This window comes from Podarcis melisellensis (assembly GCF_964234715.1).
Source record: "Podarcis melisellensis genome assembly, chromosome: 9".
Classification (NCBI taxonomy): Eukaryota; Metazoa; Chordata; class Lepidosauria; order Squamata; family Lacertidae; genus Podarcis; species Podarcis melisellensis.
In genome coordinates, this window is record NC_138541.1 from 44737626 (window position 1) to 44763705 (window position 26080).

The 26080-nt window shown below is 38.8% G+C and overlaps 1 protein-coding gene across 9 annotated transcripts in view; it reads left to right on the forward strand.

Moving 5' to 3' along the window:
* CLCN3 (chloride voltage-gated channel 3) overlaps positions 1 to 26080 on the forward strand; it is a 44675-nt gene that overhangs the window by 9575 nt on the left and 9020 nt on the right. For 3 of the 9 annotated variants that reach the window (XM_081925997.1, XM_081926002.1, XM_081925998.1), the window contains exons 3-11: positions 13432 to 13592; positions 14195 to 14294; positions 16275 to 16462; positions 17217 to 17339; positions 18055 to 18261; positions 19188 to 19268; positions 20287 to 20832; positions 22527 to 22713; positions 23858 to 24256. In XM_081925997.1, coding sequence (XP_081782123.1) covers positions 13432 to 13592; positions 14195 to 14294; positions 16275 to 16462; positions 17217 to 17339; positions 18055 to 18261; positions 19188 to 19268; positions 20287 to 20832; positions 22527 to 22713; positions 23858 to 24256 — 1992 coding nt within the window. Of the gene's footprint in view, positions 1 to 1802; positions 2010 to 2079; positions 2305 to 13431; positions 13593 to 14194; positions 14295 to 16274; positions 16463 to 17216; positions 17340 to 18054; positions 18262 to 19187; positions 19269 to 20286; positions 20833 to 22526; positions 22714 to 23857; positions 24257 to 26080 lie in introns of those variants that run through there. The other 6 variants (XM_081926001.1, XM_081926005.1, XM_081925999.1 and 3 more) reach the window with 4 other exon arrangements.

Here is a 26080-nt window from a genome sequence, read left to right on the forward strand (position 1 = left end):
GAAGCATTTGCGCGACACACCTACACACTAATGTGGCACAACACACAGTTTGGAAAGCTCTGGCCTAACAAATCAAAATCCCATCTCCCAATGTCCTTGTTTCATCCATTCACTTGTCAGCGGCACTTGTCTAACTGACCCTGTGTGTGAAACAGGCAGATTTCAGAGAAAGCTAATTTGAAAATTTTAGCTTTCAACCTTGTATCTTGCAACCTAAAATTTGCTTTAGGATTGTACATACATACTTCCCCATGTGATTGGTGTCAACATACATCATGACCACTGATTCTTCCCCAACACTATCTACTGGACTATATCTACAAAAAGTGGCATCCACAACTACAATAAGTGATATCATCTGCAACCAAATCATCATATGGCCTGCATGTTTTTTCAAAATATTATATTTTTTTAAGGTGAAAGTATACCAGTTTGTAAAGGACTCGGGTGGCACTGTGGGTTAAACCATAGAGCCTAGGACTTGCCGATCAGAAGGTCGGCAGTTCAAATCCTGTTGCTCAGTCCCTGCTCCTGCCAACCTAGCAGTTCGAAAGCATGTTAAAGTGCAAGTAGATAAATAGGTACCACTCCGACGGGAAGGTAAACAGTGTTTCTGTGTGCTGCTCTGGTTTGTCAGAAGCGGCTTAGTCATGCTGGCCACATGACCCGGAAGCTGTACGCCGGCTCCCTCGGCCAATAAAGCGAGATGAGCCTCGCAACTCCAGAGTCAGTCATGACTCGACCTAATGGTCAGGGGTCCCTTTACCTTTTATACCAATTTGTGGGTGTTGGGGCAAAATTGTGCTTCAGAAGCTAGAACAGGACAAGTATTAGCATTTGCCCAGAGCAGATTAACATTTGTTTTCATGTTCACAAGTCAGAATGTGTCGGTATTTATTTCTGGACAAAAAATTAGCGTCAAACCTCTATATCCAGAGAATCAAAATTTTCACTAAAATCAGTTACCATGTATTATATACAGCCTTTCTGATGAAGAGTAGACTTTAAACAGCATTCAAATTTATTCTTAAATCTCCAGGAATCCTTACATTATGTGTTTCAATATGATTGTTTTATTTTAGAACAGTGGCAGTTTGCTAACTCAGTGTATTGGGACGTCCACGAACCAAATGGCAATCCATGTTGAATGAGATACAAATGGGAAGATAATAGGCAGCTTGGTTCTGCATATAGTTACTTTGAAGTAAATCTCACGGGCTTGAATTGGATTTCTAAGTGTGCCAACGACATCGGCTTTTAATAACATTTCTGTTGTTGAAGTGAATGTAATGACGCGAGAAAGGCTAAACTGCATTAAATCTGTCTCTGTAATTTGAGAGACACTTCCCTCCCTCCTTTTTGGGTATGATAAAATGTTCCTGTTTATAAGCTACTCGTATGATTTGTGCTCTTATTACTGGTCATATTAGTTATGGATCTGTGTATTTAAAATAAAAGACACTGAATTGAGTAAGATAAGTCTTCTCTCCCCCACCCCACTTTGTTCTTTTTTGAGGAATTAGATTTAAGTATTTGGTTTGTATATAAAAAAGCACAAGGGCAAACATGGCTGCCTTTTCAGTGCTGCTATTTTTACATTAGTGTTAGCTTGGGCAGCTGGGTTTAGTTTATATTCTCCTAAACCAGTTCATTCTGTTTTACTTCAAGTGTAGTCACCTTCAGAAATAGCAGGCTTTTTAGATTAAGTCTGCCGTTCCACCTTTAAGCACTCCTAGATTGTAGCCAGTAGCAACCAGGCTGCAATAATTTCCCTTTGATGACATCATCGATTGTGGAAGAACAGAGTTGCTGCAACAAGCCAGCACACAGTCCAAATCCTGATCGAATATGGCAGCTTCCCAGCCTGCTGCTGTTCTATAAGAAATGACTCGGTCGTTCTGATCTTAGAAGCCCTCTATCTATTTCACTCATGGAAGTATCTTCTGATCCTTATTTACCGTACGATGGGGGAGGAGACGGCATTCCACTGAGAGAGTTGCATAAAAGAGGTATATCAGATTCATGTTGTGATTCAGTTTCTTGTATGCCTTCTCGTGTGTGTGTGTGGCAGGTTGCTTTCAGATCTAGAGATGAGTTATTAATTGCTTATTAAATGCTGCACTGATTTGTCAAGCCCCCCCAATATGTTTCACACTGGGGGGAAACAGGCAGTACTGGCCCTTTGGCAGCATTTTTAAAAAAATTGACGGATTAGTTCTGCTTCAGATCACATTGGCTGGTGACTCCATCTTCGCTATCTGGCATTCTTCTTAAAGAGCGCAAAACCCAACCTTTCTCTTTTATGTAAGTCGTGAAATAAGCTCTGTAGTAATGGCTGCTCATAGCTTGACTGACAAGAATTAATTAAGGAAGCTGTTTCTTCTCTTGAGAGAACTTAAAGGAGAATGCTGTTTGTACTAGGCTTTGAAGTTTCTGTGCGTGCTCCTATAGTTAACTCCTTCATGGCATTCTGCAAGCTTGGTGCAGTGAATTTACTGCATGACTCAAAACAGCCATTTTAATCTAAAAATATAATAGCTGTATTTGTTACATTTCAATTCACAGGAAATCATATACCTTTAAGGGAAGAGTATCACAATTACAGGCTGTCCATTATTTTTTCATGCAGATGTGTACATGTTCAGAGAAATTGCAGGTGCTTTCAGGCATTTTAGGGGTATAGCCTGTTTTCATGATGTTTTGGGGTATTGACTGTGCTAAATCAGTACCCCCAGCATAATGAAAATTATCCAGGAACTATGCTTTTCACCACCACTAGTCCAAATGGCAGACGTGCATTTTGTAGAATTAGTATGGGAGACACACACTAAAGGAGACATTTATAAGGAAGTATTGTGCAAAACGGAAGACAAGTTTGTGTTTCTGTTTTGTCATACTGCTTCCTCTCCCATTTATCAGTGAATTCTAGAACTGGATGTATGCAGGGGGCTGCTGTCTGAACGTAATTTAAATCAGAGTTATGTTTTGTAATGAAGACACTAAGTGTACTAAAGCATACAGTGTAAATACTGTTACAGCTAAGAATCTATTGTTAATTTTTAATATTGCTTATTACTTGAAAGTTGAGTTTGTCCTGAAGTTGTATTTATATATACTGAGCTAGATAATTTTCATTCGAGCCTCACTAAGTACGTCACAGAACTAAAAATAGAATGTTGTCAGTATGTTTTTTGTTTCAGATATTGGGTTTTGGGAGCTTGAGGTTAGGCTACTCACAAATGGCAGCTTTATCAGACCTGTCAGGAGTAAGCATGGAGCAATGGTACCAAATAGTATGGGAAACAGCCTTATTAGGAAAACTAACCAATAAACTGAAACTGACATGGGGACAAATGGAAGAAGACGCCTTCACCCCGGTATGGCTCCCTTTTATCACATACACAATCCAACAAGACAACGACAAAAATCCACCAACAGCTTACGAATCAATATGGCTAACCTGATTCAAAAACACCCACCCACCCCACTCACGCATGAAAACAAAGCTCACCACAGCCAATCACAAACAACCAACCACACCCTAGGCCAACCCCAACCTCTCTCACCACCAAAGGAACACAGGCGAATAGTAAAGAGAACCCACACAAGCGATGCTGACACAAAACCCCACACATACATTAAGTAAATAGAAACATTGCCACCCGACTCCACCCCCACTCACCATGGCCCCCTCCACCTCTTTACCCCCTTTTCTTCCTAATGTAACACTAATGTCTCGACAAATGAAACTGATCTGTAGAAAATGTAACTTGAAAAAAGAGACATTGCACATACTTTTGTAAACCAGGAAATCTTTAATAAAAATACATTTTAAGAAATAGCTTTATCTCCATAAAGTACATTTTAATGCATTTGTGGCAAATTCGTCTTTGTGCACTAGATTTCATTACTGAAGAAAAGTAAGCAAGGCAAGGGTTTGTCCAGTCAGCATTGTTGTAACTACTTCAACATGCGCCACTTTGTACATAATCCTCTCTAAGGTTTTTTCTTGAAATATCAGAAGCTAAGATGTCTGTCGCTTTGTACAATTAAGTCTTGGAGCTGGTCTTCAACTATGTTACTTCTGTGATAAATTAATCATATTGTGGTTGTGTGCCATAGAAGCTTGTTTGGGCTTGGGATAGGTTGCCAAATGTTGAATTGATGAGGTTTTTAAATAATTATTTCAATAAGTACTCTTGTACAATTTTATATATACACACTGATATGGGCCATTTTCAAAAAATGTTCTTTGAAACTAAGCTTATAGTCTTTGCTCACTTCCTTGGGAATAAGTGCCATTGAACATAATGAGAGCACAGGAAGATAATTTGTCCATCTAGCTCATTATTATTATTATTACTGGCTGGTAGTTGCTGTCCAAGATTTCAGACAAGATTCTATCCCAACCCTACCAGGAGATGCCAGGGATTGAACCTGGGACCTTCTGCATGCAAAGCAGATGCTGTACCACTTGGCTATGGTCCTTCCCCCAGTGAAACTTACTTCTGAGTAATATGCATAGAATGGGGCTTCGTGATTGTTTTTTTGGCAAAGGGGTTTTGAGGTGCCCAAAGTGCTGATCTGGTGCATTCAACATGTATAAAGAGGACAGCTTTCAGATTGTTGAGGTGTATTAATTTTGCAGTGAGGCACAGAAGCAGCCTGCCTTAAGTGAGTAGAACATAAATCTGAAGTCAGAAATTCCATCTTATGATTCACTCACAGTCAGGTCCTCTGTGTTTCTCTACTGAGCACATTTTTCTTATAGAAGGCTCTGATTGGCACAACATGTATGCAACTTTACACAGGCTTTAAGGAAACTGATCTTCTTAGGGAGTGTAAACGTGGCAGGTGGCATTTTAGGGAGTGTTAGTAAGAAAAGAAGGCATCCAGGAAGCTCCAGTTCAAGTTTTTTTTTTTTATAGTAATCTTAACTATATTCAGCAATTTTGTCACAAATTTGAAGTGAAAAATTCAATGAAGCTTTGTTTATTCCTTATGTATTTCTTAAAATTTATAAACGGCTTGATTGTAAAAAAACTCAAAGCGGTTCACCAAAAAAGACAAAGCAATAATATTGACAACAATAATTTAAGACTCTGGAAAACTTAAAATAATAATAGACTGAAAATGGATTAAAACTCTCATCAGCTTTCTAAACATTTGTGTAGGCTTTTCAAAATAAGAATACTTTTATTCCTGGTTATACTGGTTATTCCATGTCTATTAAAAATAAGTCACTTCATTAGCTTTCCTGCAAAGGTTCAAATTAAAGCCTAACACAACTGGCAAAATTATACCTTTATTGAGCAACTTCTTAAATAGGTTGTTCATGTGAATGTCACATGGATATTAAAATAAGAAATGGGAAGTTATAAAAATGGCCCTTCAAAGCAAGTTATAATATATATATCTATTCAAATAAGTGTCTTTGGAAAAGAACCAGGAAATGTCTTGTATTTCAGCTTTTGCAGGTGGCATAAGAAATTAAAAGCAGTGTCATAAAACTCATGTCTGTATAAAGTGCTTATGGGTGGAGAGAAATCCGGTTCCTCAGCTGGAAGGGTGGGAAGGCCTTTTCTTTGGATGCACCTGGATCTGTTACTGTATACCCAGTATTGCACTTATATCTGGAGATTAACATCTATGTTACACAAAATTCTTTTGTGCTCTTTAAATTGCTTCTTTTGTTGATCCCAATGATTCTTATAAGTCAAGGCTAGATTATGTTGGTTTTGCAATATATTTTCAGCAGGCATGATTAGCCTTTACAAAGCTAATGGAGCTACCAGTTCTTGCAGGTTACAGTCTTGCATTAGTTGCTAGACATTCGTCGTATATTCCAAACATTATACCAATGACCTGTTGGTACATCCATACTAAGGAGCAAATGCTAATGGTTGAAGCTAACTGTCTCCCTGTAGTGGTTATTGACTTACCTGATGTGAAAGTGTATTTAGTTGATGTTAAAGGATTTCTCTAATTAAAATGAACAAAGGACATTGTGGTACTTCAAGACTCTGAGTATTTGCAGCAATAGACTAAAAGGTATACCTGAATCTGTTTCTTCATTAAACTGTATAATGAATAGTGTTTAAAAGCCAAATTCAGTGAACTGCTGACTGCCCAAAGAATATGGGAAAGAATAATTATGGTTTGTAAGGAGCTGTATGCTCTTCTAATACTGTTCTTTGGTCTCTCTTGTACTGGCATGCTTAATCATAGGGAAGACTGTCCTTTGCTTTTTGGGGACACTAGCAGTGCCAGGGTTTTCTGCACCACCTTCTCTGAGTCTAAAATAATGGCTTGTACAAGTTTCATCTTAACAGTTGGTAGACATGAATGGCAATCTTCAGTTATTAAATATAAATGATGCATTGAATGCATGATCTCAGGTTCCTTTAGTTTGCCTTTGTACTGTTTTTCTCTTGCCACAGTACTATATGTCAGAATCCATTCTATCCTATTCTACTGACATTCTACAGTTACTTTAAAATCGAATTACATCCCCATTGCTTCTACAGTCGAAGAACAAAACAAAATCAGGGGGAGAATTCTTAATGAAAACTGCTTATGCAGTTTGATTGCATAGAAGCATTGGGTTGTTCATAGGGTAAATGGAAATATATCTTCTGCATTCTCAGTTATTTGGATTTATAAATGTTTTGGTAGTGTCATCTTATGCTAGAGGCTGAGATTATGTGCTGATTTGGTTATGTATGCAACACATGTTCTAGAAAAGCTGTTCCAAATGTGGTTGTGACCTAGTTGCTTTAAAACTGATCTAGATGGTTTTCTTTTTATTATTTTTAAAATATTATTTGTCACACTAATAGTTTTGAATGTATAAATAATAGCAACCTGCAAATCAAAAGGTTTAGGGCAGGCTATAACCAAAATGAAAATAAACATGAGCTAGGAAGTGCCTTAACTAGCAGAATTTCTTAAAAATAAATCAGTGAATTACCCTGTATTAAAATATTAGGTTCTGTTAACCTTAAGATAATATTATAATATAATGGGAAGTTCTCTATTATACATGTGCTTCCATTCATACCCAAATTGTACACTGCACTTCAACCTGTTCAGATAGCTGCATACAGCAGATTCAGTTGCATTTCACAGTATTATAGCAAAAACGTGCACATCATTTGGGCTAAATCCTATGTTTGTTTTATTTTTATTTAACTAAATTTATATAGTGCTTTATTATTATTTTTTAAAATCTACGAGTAGTTTACAAAACAGTAACTGCAGAACATCATATTTTTGAACATTGAAAGAAATAATTTTTTATGGTTTGACAGTTGCATGCTGTGTCATTGTGAGATGAGGTGGGTGGTGTCCACATTTTTCCCACATTTCCAAATGTGTGAATTATCCCTCAAAGGATGGTAAATCCTTGTCTAGTCAGCACACCACACTACCATTTTCCATAACAAAATGAATAAGTATCTGTTATGTACTGAAGTTCTCACCCTGGGCCAGCAGGGGGATACTGTAGATAGTTATGCAAATGAAGGATCGAAAAGTGACGTCCAGTGATTGGATAGTTTTGTATGCAAATGAAGGATTGAAAAGTGACGTTCTGTGATTGGATAGTTTTAGAAAATGGCAACAGTTACATTGTTCTGGAGCTCTATATAAGCAGGCTGACTGAGCTCCTCAGTTTAGTTCTGTTCTGACATCTGAATAAAGAAGAGCTGTTTGAAGAATCACTGTGTCGTCTGCTATGTTCGCCCACAACTTAACAGTATCTTAGCATCCATTACATGTCTCCCTCTGCTAACATTATAGTGCTGGTGAAATTTGGCTTCAAAATTTAAATTGCCCATGCACTACATTATTTTGCCAATGCTTGCTACCATATACTTTAGTGGGGCAGAATTATCTTAATATCTTTTGCCCTGACACTCAGAACTCAACAAAACAATGAAAGCATACTTTAATTCAGGCTTGTCAAGGAGGATGCACCTGTAGTTTTTACCAAAATTGAAAAGAAAGGTATGATATTCCTGTATTAAAACCAGAGTTTTCACCACGTTTCAACTTGCCGGCATATTCATAGACCTCATCAGGTAAAAAATATTAGGTAAATATTAGGTAAAAAATATTGTTAATAGCTCAATAAGCATTTTAAAAATAAGCTATAACATTTTCAGGCTTACAATAGTGGATTTTAATATTATTATTTGCTATTCCAGTATCTAGTGTACTCTAGTGATACTCCATTTATCTAGTGTAGACAATACTTCTAATTCCACCATTAATTGGCCTTTGAGAAGGAATGGATGAGTTTTTCCCTACAAGTGGGTGCATGTCACATTTCAACATTGTTCAGTCTTCCCTACTAGGCTGGTCTACTCTTTTGGGATCCCACCAGAAAATTTATCCATGTGCTGCAGCAACTCAGCTTTTTATTTAACTAACCCAGTCTGCTAATTGGTGCTGACTTCAGGCCCTGCTTTTAGCAGTGGTAGGCACACTAGAGAGAGATCCTGATGGGGACTTTTGTAGCATAGCTAATTCCAACAGACTTGCTGTCACTGCCCATCAGCTGATCAGCATTGACAGCGGGTTTGCCAAGGAGCATTTGGGTACAAAAATTAAGGCTCCTGATTGTTCGTCAGCAGCTGGGCTTCTACCTGCCCTAACTAGAAAGACTATAACACTGGCAATTACTTGGGGGTTTATTTAACTTTTAGGGCACCACTTGAAGTATGAAACCTTGCATGCGCTTTGTCATTACTTATGAAGGCGAGCCTCCTGGCCATTTCACTTCTCTTTCTCCTTGTTGCGAGTCCGCTTCCATTGTTTATTTCACCCAAACTATAAGCTGAGTTTATTCTTAACAATGGCCTGTTGAAACAAGGTAGGTTTATAAACCATTGTTTTAAGTTGGCTTGTTTGAAACAACCATATAAATATTGCCCACATCTTGCTCAGTTTGGACAAAACAACAACAGCAAGCTGTGGTTGGTCAAAAACAGAAATAACCCAGTGTTTTGAAGGTGTTGAACTATATCTCTTCACTCCTGTTTTAAAAAGTGTTACTTGAAACTTGTTAGTTAATATACTTGCAGCGTGACCTACTTTCATAGTGTAGCCATGACCCAAGGACATTTTCACAACATTCCTCAAGCTATACTGAATTGCTAATAGCATAGTGGTGAATGGAAGGCAGTTATTTGTGTGGGATGGTTTTGGGGGGAGAGGGGTGGACTTGGAGAGTATGCAGGGAAATAGGAGGAAATATTTACATAAGTGATACTACAAAAAACCCAAAACAAATTGTGAGATAAGACAACCTTTTTTCAATCCCCCTGATATCTTTTTTGAGTATAGTAAAAATAATCTGCTTATAAGTTTGTGCATAGAATTGAGGGGGTTTGTGGAAGCTGATTGACCCATTTGCCTTTGGGTTTTAAAACAACTGCAAACATGAGCAATATTTTTAAATGGACATTTTCCTAATTATTCATATTTCTAGAACTTACAGTTGTGCTGCAAATGTGGATGCCACTTGTGCTAAAATTCTGAAACGTAAGGGGGAAAGAGAAATTGTATTTCAGAAATTTATTATTTTGAATCCAGACTTGTGCTTTATAGTAGCTGCAATTTTGTATTGTTGCAGCTCTTAGTCATCCCATTTGGCTGGAAAGCAGCAATCAGGATTTACCTGTTAAAGAGAAATACTTCCTCCATGTGATATTTGGATTAGTTACTCATTATTTCACCGAAGAAGAGACTTGCCTCAGAGTAAGAACATTAGATCAGAGTAACTGAGATGCGTGGCAGGAAAAGATTGGTGCCTGTGCCATAGCTGGGACATATTTAATGCAGTACTGTTGAGACACTGCAACAGATGTCTATTTTTTTTTTTATAAAAAATTTTATTAAGATTTTTTACAGATACATATTTAACAAACAGAATAGGTTTAATAACATCCTTTCATTCTATTGTGGACTCCCTCACGTCTCCCGCTTCCACTTTCATCATTAAAAACGAATTTTTCCAAGCAAATTATCATCTTGTTTATAATCTTAAGTGCAGTATTTAGGTTAAACTCAAATAAAAAAATTATAATTTAATGGTAGACAGTTATTTCTGCTCTGGCTTCCTTGTTAGGATTCAACCAAATTACAATACTTTTGTAAATAAATCTTAAATTTCTTCCAGTCTTCTTCAACTCTCTCCTCTCCCAGGTCGCGGATTCTGCCAGTCATCTCAGCTAGTTGCATATAGTCCATCAGCTGCATCTGCCATTCTTCCAGTGTGGGTAGATCTTGGGTTTTCCAGCTCTTAGCAATAAGTATCCTTGCCGCCGTTGTAGCATACATAAAAAATGTTCTGTCCTTCTTTAACACGGTCTGGCCGACCATGCCCAGAAGGAAGGCCTCTGGTTTCTTGGTGAAGGTATACTTAAATACCTTTTTTAACTCATTATATATCATTTCCCAGAAGGCCTTCACTTTAGGGCAGGTCCACCAGAGGTGAAAGAATGTTCCTTCATTTTCCTTACATTTCCAACATTTGTTATCAGACGAATGGTATATTTTAGCCAATTTCACTGGGGTCATGTACCATCTGTATATCATTTTCATTACATTTTCCTTCAGAGCATTACATGCTGTGAAGTTCAGCCCGGTGGTCCATAACCTTTCCCAGTCCTCAAACATAATGTTGTGCCCAATATCCTGGGCCCACTTTATCATGGCCGATTTAACCAATTCGTCTTGTGTGTTCCATTTCAGCAGCAAGTTATACATTTTTGAAAGTACCTTAGTCTTAGGTTCTAACAGTTCTGTTTCCAGTTTCGATTTCTCCACTTGGAATCCTAACTTTTTATCAATCTTAAACACTTCTTTAATCTGAGCATAGTGTAACCAGTCTCGCACTTTGTCTTTCATTTTCTCTAAACTCTGCAGTTTCCAATTGTCTCCATCCCTTTCTAGTATTTCCCAATATTTTGGCCAATTGGCCTCCATATTGGGTCTTTTTCGGGCCTTAGCCTCCAAAGGTGACAGCCACCTCGGTGTTTTGTTCTCTAATAAGTCTTTGTATCTTGTCCAGACATTAAATATTGCTTTTCTGACAATATGGTTCTTAAAGACCTTGTTAATCTTAACCTTATCATACCATAAATATGCATGCCATCCAAATGCATTGTTAAAACCTTCCAAATCCAGCACGTCAGTGTCCTCCAGAAGTAGCCAGTCTTTTAGCCAGCAGAAAGCTGCGGCTTCATAGTACAACTTTAAGTCTGGCAGGGCAAAGCCCCCTCTTTCTTTTGCGTCCGTTAGTATCTTAAACTTAATTCTGGGCTTTTTGCCCTGCCAGACAAATTTGGAGATATCTTTCTGCCACTTCCGGAAGCACTCCGTTTTATCTACAATCTGCAATGTCTGAAACAAAAACAACATTTTTGGCAATACATTCATCTTAATAGCAGCTATTCGACCTAACAATGAAAGTTTCAATTTTGACCAGCTATCCAAGTCTCTCTTGCAACAGATGTCTAAATCTGTTTATAGATCTCATTTGTTCAAAGAAAACACTGCTTGTTACAGGGTTACAATTCTGCCATTTGCAGCCTGATCATAATGATTAGTGTTTTTAGTCTACATGAATATGTTTTTCTGAAAATTTGTACACCCATTCTGTTTATTTAAAACATATATTTTGAGGTGTTTACAGCCATTTCTTTTGACCTTGTGATATCATTTACAGATTGATTACAGCTGTCAGTCAGGGTTGAGGTGAACTCTGAAATGGGGCTTCAGAGACCAAATTTTAGGCACTACAAATCCACAGTGATAGCTCTAGTTACAACTTAATTCGTTCTGGAGGTCCGTTCTTAACCTGAAACTGTTCTTAACTAGAGGAATGCTTTCGCTAATGGGGCCTCTTGCTGCCGCTGCACTGCGGGCACACAATTTCCGTTCTCATCCTGGGGCAAAGTTCTCAACTCCAGGTAACTCTTCCAGGTTAGTGGAGTTTGTAACCTGAAGCATTTGTAACCTGAGACGTTTGTAACTCGAGGTATCACTGTATTTGGGATCAGACACCTGACTCTCCAGAGTTATTGCTGATGTGAAATGAATAAGTAATTTGCCTCCAGTTCCTGCCACAGTGTTCATACCAACCCTCACCACCACAACACACTTTATAGAAGGGTATGGGTCAAGCATGTGTGGCAGTGGCCAGGGAGATGGGAACTATATTTCCCATTATTTCCAGCATACTAAGAGGCTAGCAAACATGCACTTTAAGTGTTCAATCCTTGTTGCAGTATTCCTGGAAGTTCTCCTTGTTGTCTCCTCAGTAAGTTGTGAAGGTGTTCTGTTAAGTGAGTGGGGACTCGGCATCTCAGTCTGCTTGAGAATGAATCTGGAGTTCAGGTTTTTCCAGACAACCATGCAGAAAATAGACCCATTTAATCTAGATGATATCTAGTTGCTGAACATTGAAACTATGGTGATGTGGCCGAGGCAGAGCTTGTCTCATGTTAGATTCATACTGTGGGTTAATTTGGCATGGCAAATCTTTACAACAGTAGAAATTAGTAATATGAACACAGACATGTGTTTTCCTGATTCCTCCCTATTCTGACTACCAGGGCTCTTCTTCATTCCTGCCCCATGCTTCCAGAAGACATGGAAGGAACTATAATGGGCAGTATTTGGTAAAGCTTGTATAGTGACCCAACACTAGTAGCAACTACATTCTTTTTGTAAGTCCAGGAGGGAGAAAGAATAAGTGCAGGAAGTTAGCTTTGAGGTATTTTCCCAGGTGTGAGAACATAGCAGGGGTTTGTGCCTTGCATGCTTTCTTCTACCAAAAAGAAGCTTAACTGGGAATTGGGTGTGTGTATGGGTTCCTAGAGGCATACATTCACCACAGGTGACATGGTAAATGCTTTCTTACCTGCATTGCTGCCAAATATAGGGACATTGGGGAGGCATATGGAGTGGAGATGTGCACAGATGGAGCTAGTGTAGAAACCCATTTTCTGTAGCAGTGAAAAAAGGCAGTTCATGCACTGTAGATACAGATATTATATTTAACAGTTGAAAGGCCTAGGCCTTTTTATGTTTTTATATTGTCAACTGCCCTGTGATCTTTGGATAAAGGGCAGTATAGAAATTTAAGAAATAGTAATAGTAGTAGTAGAGTAAGCCTTATATAGACAGTTGAAAGAGGTATGTTGTAGATACATAAGTTTGAGATGCTCTTGATACAGCCATTGAATCGTGGATGAGCCCACAGGATTTTTCCTGATGAGCAGTGTGCTGTATCATCTCAGATCCAGACTATGATATAATAAGAATTTTATTTGATTTAAGTTTAGAATGTCGGCAGCCATAAGTTAAATAGATAGTTATCTTCTTGTACAGAAACTAAAATAAATAATTCTCTTTCCACAGCAGGAACTCATTATACAATGACAAATGGAGGAAGCATTAACAGTACTACACATTTACTGGACCTCTTGGATGAGCCCATTCCTGGGGTTGGAACATACGATGACTTCCACACCATTGATTGGGTGCGAGAGAAGTGCAAGGACAGAGAAAGACACAGACGGGTAAAAACTCTAGGGCACTGCTTTTTAAACAACAACAACGTTGCTTTTACATACTGTTTGATCAGGTTAATGGTTATTTATATAAATGTATAGGAGAGGTGTCATCTGTAGTGTGTTGGTGCAAATTGGATTTTGAGTCACAGTAGTAACTGACACTGGAATGATTCATTGCTGGATCATTTTTTAAAAATTTCTATTCTCTTGAGTGTTCTTCTGAGCATAAGAAGTAGGAACCCTTGCCTCCCTCTATATCCAGCTGTTGCTGGGGGCGGGGGACAACACAGTAGGAACAGTGGGGGGGGGGATGAACAGGAAAGGTAGAATTTTGCTTAGGGAGTGAATGGCCTCAGCCTTGGAGCAAAAGGTCTAAGGACATCATTGGTAGCCAAAGGGTTTGACTTCTCCAACATCTGACAGCTGGTGACAGATTGACAACTTGAAAAAGCATTTTATAATTGGCATTAGAACATGACAAGGTTCAGGATCCTGTCCCACACAATTGAGAACTGGGCCTTAGCTCAGCAGCAGAACACAAACTTGTCGTATAATTTGTTAATCGAATAAAGATTTGTAATATACCAGGTAATATTTTGTTTCTACAGATCAATAGCAAGAAGAAAGAATCGGCCTGGGAGATGACAAAGAGTTTGTATGATGCATGGTCAGGATGGCTAGTTGTGACACTAACTGGATTAGCATCAGGTAGGGACAACTTGAAGGAGCTGTCTAGTTTTTGTAGAACCCCTGGTGAAATTTGTGATATTTACAGTGCAATCATATATGTATGTATACTCAGACATAAGTCTATATTTAGTTCAGCGGGGGCTAACTTGCAGACAGTGGGTACAGGAGTGCAACCCTCACCTCTGATCACTTATAATATTGGCAATCTACACTATGGGAGGCAACAATAAAGGTGAAAGCTATGATCAGTGCAGTAAGGCGTGCAGTAAATCATGGATATGTCACTCTTCTAACCCAAGACTCCAGACCATTTTGTGTCTCTTCTCACTTCACCTAGATGAATGATTTTGACCTGCATCCTGTATTCTTTTTCTTCTGCTGAATGTCCATTGACTTCCTGAGTGCAACATCAAATATTGGAGTATTATAGAGTATGAAACATTTGAAGATCTTGGTGTTCTTTGGTTGCCCTGCCAAGTTAAATATTAGCATACATGCAGGAAACAAGGAAATTTTCCTTCCTTGTACAAAACAAGTCAAGCTGGTTATAAAGTTTTATTTTTTTCGAACTAAAAGACTGAGTAAAGAATGTTTTATTAAAGCTTTTGAGAAACATCCTCTTTAGATTATGGCCTGGTCCTTATGCAACACTCCCAATCCAACAAAATATGGATTGTTGGAGTATGAGCAAGCAATGAGCTTGAGTCCCCTCCCCCTCCCATCCTTTCCCTTTCCATATGTTGAGCTTCAGAGGAGATGTCCTGGTTTCTTAAACCACAGTTTTCTGTGATGTCAAAATGGGGAAACTACTTTTAAGTGCTGCTTACAAAGCAGTTGTAAAACTCTGCAGGGCTCCAAACCACTCAGATTTCTTTAGGAAACTGCAGCTAATCCAAATGCAGCACCTAAACTGGTGACTGGGAGTAGCCGCCAGGACCATATAACACTGGTCCTAAAGGATCTTCACTGGCTCCCAGTACATTTCCGAGCACAATTCAAAGTGTTGGTGCTGACCTCTAAAGCCCTAAGCGTCCTCTGCCTAGTATACCCAAAGGAGTGTCCACCCCCATCTGTCAGTCCAGCTACTGAGGTCCTCCTCCTAGGGTCTTCTGCTGGTTCCCTCACTGTGAGAAGTGAAGTTACACGGAACCAGGCAGAGGGCCTTCTCAGTAGTCGTGCCCACCCTGTGGAACGCTCTCCAATCAGATGTCAAGGAAATAAACAACCATCTGACTTTTATAAGACCATGGCTGTCAACTTTTCCCTTTTCTTGCAAGGAATCCTATTCAGCATAAGGGAATTTCCCTTAAAAATTGGGAAACATTGACAGCTATGTATAATACAACTGAAGGCAGCCCTGTTTAGAGAAGTTTTTAAGGATTGATGTTTTTATTATGTTTTTAGATAAGTTGTAAGCTGCCCGGAGTGGCTGGGGAAACTCAGCCAGATGGGTGGGGTAGAAATAACATTCTTATTATTTATTAAAACAAAAAAAATTCCTTCCAGTAGCACCTTAAAGACCAACTAAGTCAGTTCTTGGTATGAGCTTTCGTGTGCATGCACACTTCTTCAGATACACATTATTATTTATTATTATTAAAGAAGAAATGTGATTAATATCCAACTCCCTAGACACTGTTAAGCATTTCAAGATGAGCTCCTGAGGGCTGTGCATGCCTATCTTGTCAAGATCAGGTTATCAGTGACTTCACCCTACAGATTTAATCTTGAAAAGTGTGAAGAAAAAATATCCCCAAGTCAGTAATGTAAAACTCTATGGGACATTTCAAAATTAATGACACCATTTATGTTATGTTGGCATTCCGGGTGAAGTGATTGATTTTGTTAACATTAATCTTCTACATTTTGAAGAAGAGTAATCTCAGCTAGGGCTGTTTTTGAACACATTGAGTTTTTATTACATCCTGCGTGAATTGATGGTGATTTTGTCTACTTATGCGCTCTGAAACTTCTCTGCTATCTCTCTTACTGAAATAGGTGCATTGGCTGGGTTGATAGATATTGCTGCAGACTGGATGACTGATTTAAAGGAAGGCATTTGTCTTAGTGCCCTGTGGTTCAACCATGAACAGTGTTGCTGGGCCTCAAATGAAACAACATTTGAAGAGCGAGACAAATGTCCTCTATGGAAAACATGGGCAGAACTAATAATTGGTCAAGCAGAGGCAAGTATAGCTCCTCAACTTTTCTTCACTGTCCTTTGTTCACTGACTTAACCTGTCTGTGAATGCCGGCAGATGGTATTTTATGCAAAAACAGAAATGGTAATAATTTAACATATAACTGAAGATTAAGGAGCATCCTATGTCCAGAGAACATTTCAATGCCTTGTGCGTATGCTGATGGGTATGGAGAGTGGGAGTGGGGGGTTTTTGACATTTTTCAGAAATTCAGCAGTCCGAAACATGTATGCATGAGAATATTTCGATGAAATTACAAAACTGACTTAGTGAAAGCTGTAGGTGCAGAAACTCCTGACAGTATGAAAATATCCTAAATGTTTGGCTGCCATTTAACTGCTGCTGATGCTCTTTTTTTGCACAATCTATTATATGTGTTTGAAAAAGACCTTGAGCTTCAGGGTGAGCCCATAATGCAGGGGGCGGGAACCTGTGACAACTTCCACCAGGACCAGCCAGCCAGGACCACGAATGATGAGAGCTGCAGCCCAGCAAGTTTGGGGTGGGGGGGGCACAGGTTCTCCACCTCTGCTTTAATCACTTGTTGGCATTATGGGAGAAGAGTGCTGACATGTAGGCTTGTACTATAGCCAATGACCACCTCACCCTATCCTGTTTGCTGTACAGTAGTTGCTTGGCTTAAAAAGAAAATACATTTTGTGTCAAAACTCACTGCAAATTAAGTTACTATGTGGTAGCTAACTCAAATTTGTTAACTGTTCTGTTTGCTTTCTTTCAGGGCCCAGGCTCCTACATTATGAACTACATCATGTATATTTTCTGGGCCTTGAGCTTTGCTTTCCTAGCCGTTTCTTTGGTGAAGGTGTTTGCACCTTATGCATGTGGCTCTGGGATTCCAGAGGTAGGCTTTCCATTACAATTATCCTTAAAAGTGTTTAAGGAAAGCTGGTAAAGAGAGGAATGCTGTCACATAGAACTTACTACATGTTTATAAATAATAATGTACAAAATAAAGTATTGGGACTCTGATTGTGGTTCAGGACTTAATTTGTGTATTTAAGGCTGCAGTTCTATGACCCCTGGGAGTTCCTTTTGGATGTTGGAGATAGATCTGAAACAGAGTGGAAGAAATACGATGACCACTTATGACAGCTAATATTTTGCCTATGCCACCTATAACATTTATATTAGGTTATATAGCTGATACAGGTGATAGCACAAAGTGAAACAGCCAAAACAGGGGGGAAATAAATCTAGGACTATATATAGAAAAGAAGTTAAAAGAGCTGTGGAAATTAATTTTATTTTGTCAAACTTGCACACTTAATTATATTTTGAGTGAATAAATTCCATGCAGAAAGTTTAATATAATATAAGCATCTGAATATATAAATACCTGTGTATTTGTGGTAGTTGTGCAGGATCACAGACTAATATATTTCAGTCTTTTAAAAGACTTTTAAAAAAAATGGATTTGAGAATTTAGAGTGGTTATTTTTGTTCCAGCAGCTGTGTAATTTAAGTTTTGAACAAGTTATGTTTTCTGAGATATGTGTTCAAAATTTTCATGAAAAGCCTAAATTATTATTTTAATGTCTATTTCTTTTCTATTCTAGATCAAAACTATATTGAGTGGCTTCATCATTAGAGGATACCTGGGCAAGTGGACCTTGATGATAAAAACAATCACTTTAGTCTTGGCTGTAGCCTCAGGTTTGAGTTTAGGAAAAGAGGGTCCTCTAGTACATGTTGCCTGTTGCTGTGGAAATATCTTTTCCTACCTCTTTCCGAAGTATAGCACAAATGAAGCAAAAAAAAGGGAGGTGTGTCTTTCTTATAAAATTATACATTTATAATAATTCATTCTTATGAAAAGGAAGTAGTGAATAAACATGTTTATTAATCCTATTGCAGTTAAATAATTGCGGCTAAAATAATTGCTGTTTTTCTTAATTGAATAAAGTAGTAAGCTACAGAGAAAAATGAGGTTAATTCTAGAAATACTGATGTTTTGAAATTGTTCAGGGTCTTACCTCATGTATAATTTTGCGCTGCTCTCATATTTGTAATAAATTGGCAGTATGAACCCCAGGGCCCAGTGCTGTCTGCTGTTCTGCAGTGGCAAGAGCATAGGATTGGGTCCCAATGGCTGCCTCATCCCAATGGTGTAATCTGGTTCTAAGGAAAGGCCTGCATGTGGCACAAGGGCCTTTCATTGATGCAAAGAGGGTTCAGCAACCTGTGCCTTCAGTGCTGCTGGTATAAATTTGCTCTTGCAAAAGTGTGCAGCAAGGGGCCTTAAATAGATCCCCCCCCCAAAAAAAAATTGGAACACAATTTGACAAGTATGCCACATTTTTTGGCACATATATATCATAACTATGTGAGTGCATAAGATCAGGCTCTCGGATTCCAGTGCCACAGTCTTCCCTTCCTCGGGAGCACATTCTTAAAAACACATTTGGTCAGATAATAGAGCTCTTCCTAAATTATATTCTCTGAATTCTAGAATTGGTCTTGGGGAAAGTGGCTTTTGAACACATGGCCAGTTGTGACTAGCTTAGAGAAAGCAACACCCCCCAATCTTAAGTTAAGAAGAAGCCACATGATCCCAATCAGTTATGAAATATGGTTTTTGCTGCTATGGTGTTTATATATGCCCAGTGTTTGTGGATAAGTCATAACAGTGAACTATTTACATTTGAGATTTTATTTCAAACAGTCTAAAGCTATGTAATCCTTTTTACAGGTATTATCAGCTGCTTCAGCAGCGGGCGTATCAGTAGCCTTTGGTGCCCCCATTGGTGGAGTCCTTTTCAGCCTAGAAGAAGTATGTATAAAAATCTCTGAAAAAAAAGTGTATTCCGTTATTACTGTAATCTTACATGACCCACTCAAACTTAGTCTCTCTACGTACATAACAATGCAGGTTTAAGCTTAGCACAGTTTCACTCAGTGTGTACTCATTGCAGGGCTATTTGGTGGTAAATAGAGATAAATTTAACTTTGTAGTACAACCCTTGCAAATAAGGTGACCAGAAGTTACTACTAGCCAACAAAAGATACTATTAGATTCACTGCCTAAACCTGATGTTCGCCATTTATGGCATTTCCACAAAAAGAAAGAATAACCTTTCTGATTTATAAAATTTCCTTTGCCTAGTCACCTGAGCCAAATTCTACTTGTCAAAGAGTACTAGGCAAGTAGCTATTTATTGCTGTTATTCCTAAACAGCCAGAAGCTCCTCAGAAATTCTCTGCATGTAATGTTTCCATTCTTCCTGTCTTCACTGAAGCTCTACTCATTGCTGGCAGTGCTTGGTGTGAACTTGATAGCGCATTCCAGATGCGTCGAAGTGGTGCAGACATGCATGGGTTGACAGAATCCAGCTCATGATGTAGCAGTTATGTGGTTTTTCATGCACCTTAGCTTGCAATATCTTTACTGTGACACCACTAAGCTGTTTTCTGTAACTTTGGTAATATGGGCTGCTTTGTGGACAGTTCTTGGGCTTGCCATACAGTTAAGCAATAGTGAAACTGCTTCAGGTCAGGCTTATCCTGTATCTGCCATATTTGTCTGCAGAAATTGGTGCAGAATCTGTGCATGACTAACCCATTATCCTGACTTCCAAAACATTGCTCTAGTTTAAAATATTTTAATGTCAGTCATTTCTCTCAATGCTTGAAGTGATGTCTGTATTATTACAAAGCACAAAGTAGCATTCAGCATTAGCTGCTGGTGTTGATAATACACAGTTTCCCTTACCTGTTATAAGCTTAGTGAAATGAGCAGATTTGCACAATAGATCCATTTGTATTATTTATTCTCTTTTTGTCTCTTGTAGGTCAGTTATTATTTTCCACTGAAAACTTTATGGAGATCTTTTTTTGCTGCTTTGGTGGCTGCATTTGTGTTGAGATCAATCAATCCTTTTGGTAACAGTCGCCTAGTTCTTTTCTATGTTGAATACCATACTCCATGGTACCTGTTTGAACTGTTGCCATTCATTCTTCTGGGGGTATTTGGTGGGCTGTGGGGAGCATTTTTCATCCGTGCAAACATCGCTTGGTGCCGTCGACGCAAATCAACAAAATTTGGAAAATACCCAGTTCTGGAGGTCATTATTGTAGCAGCAATAACCGCTGTCATTGCTTTTCCAAATCCATACACCAGAGTCAACACCAGTGAGCTTATTAAAGAACTCTTCACAGACTGTGGCCCCTTGGAATCTTCCTCCCTTTGTGATTACAGAAATGACATGAATGTCAGTAAAATAGTAGATGATATTCCTGATCGTCCAGCAGGCACAGGAGTGTATTCAGCTATATGGCAGCTGTGTTTAGCCCTTATATTTAAGATTATAATGACAGTCTTCACCTTCGGTATCAAGGTAAGATATAACAAGCAATATTTCTCTGGCCCTTGCCCTTTTTGTTTTCATGTTCAAAGCTCTCTCTTTCTTACACTCCAATCCTATACACACCTGACAGTTAGTCCCCACTGAACTCAATAGGATTTACTTCTGAGTAGACAAGCATAGGATTGTGCTGTTAATATATATATATAGTTAGATACAAATTAGAAGAAAAGAGCACTATATAAATAAAGTTTCATTAAAGATTGGGTTTCTATTGCATTCCCCCCTATTCTTAGCTGGTACATTATTGAGAAAGCCTATCTTAATGTATTGCATGTGCCTTTTAGTAAGATAGGCAGCAAAGTTTAATTTAGTATGAAGGACAAATGATATCTTGTTCAGTGAGGAATACAAACATGTTGAAATTTGAAATTGGAGATTCCAAATAAGGAGGACAAACACTGATGTGTTCTCTTGCACAATTGTGTGGGATGAAAGGCCTATTTTCAGAAGCTAAGTTCTTTATTGCTTATAAATGTTGAACTCCAGCAAGAATGGTTGTTGATGTTCAGAAGACATTGCACATATCTTCCATGTTTGCATTAGTTCGTTCATTGGCTAATAAGATTAAAACTAAATACAGTATATTCCAGGTTTTGGAAGGCCTAGTTAGATGCATGGACAAGCATTGCGCTAAAGTCAAATTACAGTATGCTATAGGGTTCATGTACTATTTTGGATTGTAGGCTGCATCATCTAGAAGGAAACCAGATTTAGATGTGTGTGCTGGTTTCTAGGAACTTGAAGAAATAACAAGCAGTGCAGACTTGATGTAATGTTAGATATGACTTTAAGAATATTTCGAATGCATGGGGTTTTTTTGTCTTTGAAACAATTGGCTATTCAGTAGAAAGATTGTTGCCAGCTGTGGTAGCCTCCGTGGGAAAGTATGCTTCAGTAATGCACTGGCTCTGATATACTGCAGTGAAAAGAGGAACTGGGGCAGGGGGTGAGGAGGAGGTTAACATACTGGAGCACTGACTGCCCCCATGTAGGGGATGGGAAGAGAATCTGTGTAATTAAGGAAGTGGATTTTGACAGTGTTTCCCACCAAGAGCTAACGATGATGCTACAGTCTGCTAAAGGTGTCTGCATGGCTACATAGAGCTGTATTGTATCTATTGGGTTCTGCTTCCGGAAAATGGCATTCCAAATGTACTGCCCTTGGATCAGCTGCACCTCATGTTGTATCTACCCTGAAACCTCAACAGTTTAGTGATTATTCCCAGACATCAGTAGAGCCTTAGTTAGCTTAGAAGATGGAGGGTGGGGAAGATGGAGGCTTTCACACTTCTTCAGTAAACTTCCCATCCCATCATAATAATGTTTTAATGTATCTTAATCTTGTTTTTAAATTGTATTCATTCAACTTGTTTTTATTATTGCTTGTTAGCCGCCCTGAGCCCGGCCTTGGCTGGGGAGGGCGGGGTATAAATAAAATTTATTATTATTATTGAGGAGGAAAGAGGCAGCTGAATCCAAACTTTGTGGGAGCTTCTGGCTCTGGAATCTTTCACACAACCCGGTGGTCTATGTACTGTAACAGTGATCGGGAACCTGTTGCTGTCCAGATCTGATAAGCAATAGGTTCCCTATTCCTGTGCTTAAAAGGCGGAAACATTTCCTTTACAAGGTCATAGTCTTCCTTGGCTTTCTCTTTCTCTTAGGTGCCATCAGGTTTGTTCATACCTAGTATGGCCATTGGCGCAATAGCTGGGAGAATCGTGGGAATCGCTGTGGAGCAACTTGCATATTATCACCATGACTGGTTTATCTTCAAGGAGTGGTGTGAAGTTGGAGCAGACTGTATAACCCCCGGCCTCTATGCTATGGTTGGTGCTGCTGCATGCTTAGGTAACTAAATCAGAACACAGTAAATGAAAGGGATTAGTCCCTTTTTCGACTGCTTAAATAGGCAAGTTATAAAGGGATAAAGCAGAACAAATGGACATGCCCAGGGTTTGAAGAGCATGTTGCTTTGAACTGGAAACATGTACAGTACTGAAAAGATACAGTAATTAAAACCACAATGACTATGTTTCCATAAGCCCATTTTATGGGCATGCAATGCTGTATTTAATCACAACTTTTTAAAAACCAGCCCTCATCTCTAAAAGTTTGAATGTGAATTGGAATTGGTATTGATTAAAAGTATGGTAATCCTTGAAATACTTATTCACAAACATCCTTGTGCTGCTTCCCAGCCCTGACTTTGATATATGAACATAGATTTAGCCATTTGTGCATTGGGAATCATGATGTGGAAGATAATAAAGCCCCTTAAGAATACAAACTTAGAGTTGCAAATTGGCTATACTACCAGATGACTCCTGGCAACTGGTGCTGCCACTTCTGGTTTTGGCAGATTAAATTTTGAGTAAATGATCAGACAGGCTTTAGTCAGTTCATCTTTGGAAAAATGTTAAACTAGTAACGGAAGTCTTCCTTCTGGTGGAGGAAGCTGTGGACAAGGAGGATCAGTCAGTTTCGATTTTCCTTCCCAGTGCTAAGTCAGCATTTTTTGTATTCCAATTTGATTTTGTAAACCATCTGATTGCATATTATTATTATTTAAATTGTTTGTTGAAATTATCAGTACCACATAAGCACATTATTAAATCTTGAAACTTAAATATAGTGAAATTCTGGGCACATCTTCTCAGAAGTAAGAGTAGTTGTGCTCAATGGGACTTACTCCCAGCTAATGTTAGTTTGCAGTTTGGGGATTAAATTATTTTTTTATCATAAACCCAGTCTGTCATTTCCCCTTCTTTAAGATAACTATACCTTTGGGTGAATTTTATTATTATTATTATTTTTGTGTAGCATTAATATACATTCAAACTTATGTGCTGCTAATTCCATGTTGAAGTCTTGTGGTGATTGACTTAATACCTGGCGGGCACCTGATGTTATCTAGGTGGCCAGGGAACACCACATTGATACATTATTCCACAAGGACATACTGATCAATAACTTTCTTTTTCCCCCCTTTCAGGTGGTGTGACAAGGATGACTGTATCTCTAGTGGTTATTGTATTTGAGTTGACAGGTGGGCTAGAATACATTGTGCCCCTCATGGCTGCAGTAATGACAAGCAAGTGGGTAGGAGACGCTTTTGGCAGGGAAGGTATCTATGAAGCACACATTCGTCTGAATGGATATCCTTTCTTGGATGCCAAGGAAGAATTTACCCACACAACATTGGCAGCTGATGTCATGAGACCTCGAAGAAACGATGCACCCCTGGCAGTGTTGACACAAGATAATATGACAGTGGATGATATAGAAAATATGATCAATGAAACCAGCTATAACGGTTTTCCTGTTATAATGTCCAAAGAGTCCCAGAGGCTAGTGGGATTTGCTCTAAGGAGAGATTTGACTATTGCAATAGGTAATTGAATTTTTGTATTCTGAGTGTGTTGTCCTCCCCTATACCCCCCAGAAAGCATTAGCTCAAGAGCAGTCATAGGAGAAATCGGAGGGTTACATGAATTTGGAGGTGGAAATGGCGTAATCCTTGAAGAGAAGCACCAGGCTCTCCATTTTCACACGAAGAGAACCCTACAGTGAACTGTCTCTTCTTCTTAACAGTCCCATGTAGCCAAATATGGAAGCTCTAGCACTGCATAGTAGCTTTGGGAGCAGTGAGACTGGGAATCAGACCAAATGAAATACCTACTGCAGCTTTTGCCATACCGAGATTTGAAAGGCATAAAATTCCAGAACTGATTTGATACAAAATTATGCCACAGCATTAATTACTTAGTAATATTCAAGTGAATTTTATTTTGTACCTTATTACTACAGACTGCCACTTTTAAGTCTAGATATCTAGACGTTTATGACATGCACAACTTAATTCTTGCAACAGGGGTGTGCTACATGAATCTTTGTGATTGAAAATGAATGTCTTTGTGTCCCCACTCCACCATCAAAGAGATTGTCACACAGATATGGCTCGGGGGCAGTTTTGAAGACCAAGAATATAATTTTGCAGTATAGTTGTGTGGAGAAGCAGCATTGCTTGCATTACTTTTGTGGATTTAAACATTGAAATGCTTCAGTGAATGTGAGCAGACAAGTTGAAACTTAATCCGGGCAAGATGAAAGCACTGTTGATTAGGAGTATATCCAGTGTAAGGATAGGATAACTTGAAGACTCAGGCTTGCAGCTTGGAGGAACTCCTGCATCTGCTGTTACCCCTGGATATTCAGGTGAAGCAGTACCCAGGAGTTTACATAGGCCTAGCCATGATTATTCATGCCTTAGTTACATCTAGATTGGACCTCTAATACACTCAATATATGTAGATAAGCTACACTCTGATTTTAAACCTTTAAGGTTATAAATAACATTTTGGACTAATTTATGGCCACATGAACCACCACATTTCTCATGTCACTTGACTTTGACCTGTGCACTGTTTCTTATCTCTAACATTACTATGTGTGTGCTGGATTTCCCTCCCCCCCCCCTTGTTTGTTTGGAGAATAAATCAAGAATGAATACACACCCACACTTCTAGGAAACAGAAGCTGGTTCAAAATGCAGATGCTAAAGTGTTGAGTGGTGCAGGACACATATAACTTTGCTTCCTCTTTATTCCCAAGACTAATTTAAAGTTTTGACCTTTTAAATTCTGAAATGTCTGGGCCCAAGATAGTTCAAGGACTGATTACTCTCTTTTGAACCTACTTGTGTTCTATGATTTTCCTTGTATACCCCCCACTGACTGAAGAGTAATGGGCTGTGCTGTGGCACAGAAGCTGTGGAGCTCACTACTGTTGACTTGCAACTTGTAGACAGTTTTCCAGGTTTTCCCACCATGGAAAGAGCTTTTAAGCTCTCCACCTTGCCTGGGGCACAAGCGCCACTTTGCACACTGGTTTCAGAAAGGTGGGGATGGTTGCACAGGGGTTGTTCTGGCTATATGCGATTTCAGCTTTACACACAATCCTTGGCTTCTCACCCTTGCACAAATTGCGAGTTGTCTGTACTTCCTTCTAGATTCTGGACTAAGACAACCCTCTTCTGGAAGGCTTTTGTGCTTGCCCCAATTAGCTTCCTTTCTTTTTTCTGCATTAAGGATTACTGTCCTGCTAACTTTAAAATTTGGTACAACTTTGAACTGTGCTCAAGTGTTTCTAGTGGTAGCTGCTTTGGATACTTTTAGTCAAAAGGCAGGTTAAAAATATTTTAATAACGAAACATTGC